This window comes from Mastacembelus armatus, unplaced genomic scaffold, assembly GCF_900324485.2.
Source record: "Mastacembelus armatus unplaced genomic scaffold, fMasArm1.2, whole genome shotgun sequence".
Classification (NCBI taxonomy): Eukaryota; Metazoa; Chordata; class Actinopteri; order Synbranchiformes; family Mastacembelidae; genus Mastacembelus; species Mastacembelus armatus.
In genome coordinates, this window is record NW_022872941.1 from 1,007,428 (window position 1) to 1,013,436 (window position 6,009).

Genomic DNA, 6,009 nt, shown 5'->3' on the forward strand with positions numbered 1-6,009 from the left:
CAGTGTCTGCAGAGCCAATCAGCTGCTCATGCAGATGACGTGCTGATGCTCTACGTCAGCCCCGCCGCTTGTCAGGATCAGAGCTCCCACACACACCGGCAACAAACACATACACACACTCCCTCTCTTAGCCGGACAGCAACGCAACCCCTGGCCCGGCAGCCCGCAGCGGAGGACACATCCAGGCTTCCAGGCGCCGCAGCCTCCCGTGACAGTGGACCTTACATCGCCTTATTTTGTGGACATGGGAGATATGGGGGATCCGCCAAAAAGTAAGACACTTGCCCGGTGTTGGGATGAAGTTCTGGAACTAAATTCATCACAACTTGAGAGATCGATGAACTGCGTTATGATGCCTGCAGACAACATATTTTTCAGGCCTATTAAAGTCACTAGTAATTACAAAAAACTTCATTTTACACGGTTTAAGTCAACTCTAGACCTTTAATTGGCCATTTTAAAATCCTAACATAATAACAACATCAAATACAATGACAATAATAATATATGTGTTCTTCTTCTTCTTCTTCTTCTTCTTCTTCTTATTATTATTATTATTATTATTATTATGGGTGAGATCCGTGTGTGATGTGTCCTGCTCATGCTGGCATTCCAGAGAAACGCCTGGTGTCTCTGTGCGTGGGCTGCGGGAACCAGATCCACGACCAGTACATCCTGCGGGTCTCCCCCGACCTGGAGTGGCACGCCGCCTGTCTCAAATGCGCCGAGTGCAGCCAGTACCTAGACGAATCCTGCACATGTTTCGTCAGGGATGGAAAGACTTACTGTAAACGGGACTACATCAGGTATGACGGTCGGGACGGGACGGCCCCTTTGGATAAGTCAGGAGCTGCACGGCAGTTGTAGCCTATTTGTTTATTTATGCATTCATTTTACAATGTCGGGCTGAACATTTTGGAACTTATCTAAATCACATAGAACTCTTAGCTTCAATCGAGTAGGAGTTCAACCTTATGACCACAGTCCTCTTTACTGATAACTTGCTTGATAATAAGACAGACGGTTTGATTTTCTTATCAGATGCGTTTTAAAAAGCTGTAATAATACACAATAGGCTTACGGAACTGATGTAAGATGCTTCTCATCACAGTGTAGCATCCCCTTCACTCTGCTTTGCGACAAACTGACCTGTAGCCTAGAAATTTCCAAACAAAAATCCAGACTTTTATGATACAGCCTGTAAATGCTCACTATTTAGTTGTTAGTACAACACGTGAAGAATTATTTGAATAAAACTTAAACAATTGTCCAATGGCAAAATTCCTATTAAGATGGTGCTAAACATCATAAATAGGCCTATATTGCGATATTATCCCATTGCTATATAGTACTACTACTACTACTAGTAGTAATAATAATAATAATAATAATAATAATAATAATCGACATCATCATCATCATTTACAATTAGGCTACTATAAATGACGTAGAGAAAATTGTTGATCTTATATAGTAGCTTATATTATTTATATTATTAATAAATAATAATAATAATAATAATAATATTATTATTAGTTATTGTTATTATTACTATAGGCCTATTCCAAAGACAATTTACCGATCGTGGTACTGTAGGCCTAATCTATAAGCTTTCGTATAATTAGGTTTGTTTTGGTGACTAAGCGACCTGCAGTGAAACTGATCGGATCATATGTGTGTGTGTGGACCGCAGGTTATACGGGATTAAATGCGCTAAATGCAACATCGGCTTTAGCAAAAATGACTTCGTGATGAGAGCCCGCTCCAAGGTCTACCACATCGAGTGTTTCCGCTGTGTGGCCTGCAGCCGGCAGCTCATCCCTGGAGACGAGTTCGCTTTGCGGGAGGACGGTCTTTTCTGCCGGGCGGACCATGACGTGGTGGAGCGGGCCAGTTTAGGCCCCGGAGACCCGCTCAGTCCGTTGCATCCCGCCAGACCGCTGCAGATGGCAGGTAAATTCCCGGGGAGAGACAGACACGGCATGAGCACAGTTACCCCTGGCAGTGTGTCTGGATGTGACTTTTTCTTTTGTCGGAAGTTCTGAAACTGTTTTTCAGTAACTGGATTGTGATAAAGCGCTCCTTACAAATACACCAATTTCAGATTGGAGACACCAAACTGTGATTGTTCATGTTCAAATTAACTGCATCTCTCGTATTTGATACTGCCACTAAATTTTATATAGGACCGTTGTTCGACAGCCTGGGAATGTAATGTTAGTGTGATTTACTGTCCGCTTTAATCTACAGGCTTATTTTAACGTCAATATACCGCAGCAGCATTGGGAACAATTAGACACGTTTTATGTTGGACTGGTTCTGGTGTCGGGTCCGGTAAATAGGTGTTTTTCTAATAACATAACATTACATATTTTTTTATATGTGTGTCTTTTACGCGTCACTTCATTCACGCCAGGCGCGGAAGATAAGATAGAGTGGGCGCTGCTGTCAGAAATACACCGAGTTATCGCTGCTAGAGCAGGAATGCGACACATGGCCGGCACATGGATACATGTAGACTGAACGACAAATACTGTGAAGTACTCAGCATGCCTGGACAGAACTAAAGAAACGATAGTTGCCATGACTCAACCTCTAGATAACCATGAAACGAAATGTACTTTGCTACCGGACTATGTGAAGCAGAACGGGCAAACGTGAACTTGGGTTTCTGTGGAGATTCTCAGTCGTACAGGTGAAGTTATGTATTGGTTGAGTCATGGCAACTAGATGAAATTGTGTGTGTGTTATGTAAACCACTTGCGTCTGATCTACAGCAGCCCATAAGCTAGTTATGATTGTAAAGTCTTTTAAAGAAATATTTCTTTAACATAAGGATGACTGAAACACTGTTGTTATTGATAATATGTATAGCTACACACGTACAGACCTGCCTTGACCGTTCTCCCAATTTGGCAACGTTATCTGGTCTCATAAAAACACTCTGCAGACAGATTCACTGATTTTACTTTCTCTGTGTTGTTTTGCCATCCAGCAGAACCAATATCGGCCCGGCAACCTGCGCTGCGGCCTCACGTCCACAAACAGCCAGAGAAGACCACCCGGGTCCGGACGGTGCTAAACGAGAAGCAGCTCCACACCCTGCGCACTTGCTACAACGCCAACCCGAGGCCAGATGCCCTAATGAAGGAGCAACTAGTGGAAATGACCGGTCTAAGCCCACGAGTGATCCGAGTCTGGTTCCAGAACAAGCGGTGCAAGGACAAGAAGAGGAGCCTGCTGATGAAGCAACTGCAGCAGCAGCAGCCCAATGACAAGACGGTAAGAGGACGGACCAGACTAAAATGCGTTTTAAAAAATCCCGTCATTACGCATGAAACAGATTATATTAGAAATCAACTCGTATTTCTTGGAGTTTAAATGTGTAAAATTAAGAACTGTGAAGTAAAGTGGGCTGGATATTATTAATTTGCCTCGAGGTAAAGGAAGGCAGCGATGTGGGATTTTTGCATAGACTGAAAAACTGATGGAGGCCTTGAGCTGCTTTACGGACTTGGAGTGTCATGGATGAGCTCATACAGCGTTACGCAAGAAGAACTTATTAGCTAACTTTTTAATCGTCTATCTGTTTTTGTTCTGCCGATGACACACGCACATAAACATACAAAGGGCACATTTGTTTATTTTACCTCATAGAGACATTTCACTGACTTACATTAATTTCCTGGAGAATTGCCCTACCCTTAACCCTAACCGCTCCCTGCGCAACCATAACCCTCACCCTAACCTTAAACCAAGTCATCTCTTAAAATGTAGTGATTTGTAGTGAGACCCCTCCCCCCCACGCCTCACACACACACACACACACACACACACACACACACATATACACACAGACGCGCACACACAACCACACCCAGCCAACATTACCAAATCATCTGTAATCACCCGTAGTGAAAGCTGTGTATTTTGGGTGCTGACCACAATGTGTCCTCTTGCAGAACATCCAGGGAATGACGGGCACCCCGATGGTGGCGGCCAGTCCCGAGCGGCACGACGGCGGCATCCAGGCCAACCCGGTGGAGGTGCAGAGTTACCAGCCGCCCTGGAAAGTCCTCAGTGATTTCGCCCTGCAGAGCGACATTGACCAGCCGGCCTTTCAGCAACTGGTTCGTCTCTCTTTTGGCAATCTCACGTTGTGAAATTTTTATTCTGAGCGTTTGGGCGGCTCTTCCATGCAGTAAGCCTATTTTGTGTGTATGGAAAAGGGTGTTTTAAATAGCAATTTGAACATACAAATATGTACTCTTTTGTGTAGGCTAATCTTCTATCCTAAACTAGTGTTTCGACACTAGGAATACTAAAAATTAAGACTGAACAGTATTTATCAAATTCATTTAGATGATTGGTGCAGGTGTTTTCTAACACCGGAAGGATCTTGCGCCTGAATTTTTGTGCTCATTTAAACCACTTTGGTGCTCGTGCTCAAATATGCCCATTGTATAATTTAAAACAATACTCAGGAGGTTATATGAAATAGGGTAAATATCAATTTGATTAACTATTTTACGCAAATCTCAAAGTGTCCGTGTAGTCTGCTTCAGTTCCTAATGGGTTGTTTTTGAGTTCAATGGACAGTTCATTCAAATTAACTGCTGATTTCAACCTATTCTAGGCTGGGAGTTTTGAGCGGCCTCATAGCCAGTATTCAGCTGCCTCTCCTAATGTTTGTCACTTTTTGTCAGATGTTAGTCGCTAGTTTTCTTATAAATTCGTGGCCTATAGATTCCATGAGGTTTAGTTTTGGCCTTGTTTCTCCTGTGTAATAAACTGCAGAGTTCTGATGAGGAAACGTTGGCACTGACGTAGTGGCTTTTAGACCTTTGCAGATACATTTCTTTAATACTGATCCATGTCTGTTGGAATGGCATCACAAACAGCACGAAACCTCTTGAAATCTTAAATAAGCTCGAGCACAAACGGGTGGAGGCCGTAGGCTTGTACAGAAGAAAAAAAGGCTACCATATGAGCTTTCGCCGCATAAGTAGAACCTCAGCATTTATGACAAACACTGGGGCGTGTTCCGTTTTTGGGAAACCTGCAAAAGCAAAACAATTTCATTTACGTAAAGACGAGAGTTAACACCTGCGGTTAAATGGATATGATAAAGCCGTTAACCCAGTAGCCTGTTTTCCCTTGCAATTGAGTTTATATCATGGCCAGGACCCATGGGTCTTATTTTACCCTACTTTTATCCAGTTTCTTCACTGTCTTGGAGAGTCGAACGTGTTTTTCCAACTTGCCAGGTAGCCGCCGGTTCTCCCTTTTTTCACGCAGAGAAATTATTCTTCAACGCGACACCGTCCATCAGTCTGCTATACTCGATTGTGCTGTTTTTTTTATTGAGATTAAAAATTAGATTACTATGGCAATGCAAAACAAATCACAGGTAATAACAACGATTATCAATTAAACTCTGACAGCAGTAAGTTGGAAGTTTAATGTTATGGATTACTAAAGTCAAATAGGTTTCAAGCCTTCCCTAAGGCTGCAGGATGCTGTGGAGCGCTGAATAGACAAAGATATATGTGTATAATGCCATGAATTTGCGTTTCCAGGCCTCATTGGGACACAAACTGTGCTGTATCCAGACGTTTCTGACCACTGCTTGATGTGTCCTACAGGTCAGTTTCTCGGAGGGAGGACCGGGTTCGAACTCGACGGGCAGCGAGGTAGCATCCATGTCGTCTCAACTTCCAGACACACCGAACAGCATGGTATCTAGTCCCATCGAGGCCTGAGCAGACGCTGCATGGACAGACTTGAACTGAACAAACAGCTCCTGTTCACCCTATTCTCCCGAGTGCACCAAACAACCCCCTGGCTGTATGTTGACACTGTGAAGACAATCAAGGGATTTTACCACAGCCACCCATTCTAATGTCCACCTGAAGTAATGGACGAATGCGTCATCATGGCCGGTGCTGCGCGTTCACACGCCTGGTTACAGTTGCCAAAACCTGACCCCCCGACAATAAGTGAGATCTC

The 6,009-nt window shown here is 43.7% G+C and overlaps 1 protein-coding gene across 1 annotated transcript; it reads left to right on the forward strand.

Moving 5' to 3' along the window:
- Positions 1-244: 244 nt before the first annotated feature.
- Positions 245-5,762, forward strand: isl1a (ISL LIM homeobox 1a). The gene is made up of 6 exons (XM_026311686.1): positions 245-272; positions 617-806; positions 1,694-1,953; positions 2,996-3,282; positions 3,963-4,130; positions 5,646-5,762. The coding sequence occupies exons 1-6, from the start codon at positions 245-247 to the stop codon at positions 5,760-5,762; spliced, it is 1,050 nt and encodes a 349-aa protein (XP_026167471.1).
- Positions 5,763-6,009: the final 247 nt, after the last annotated feature.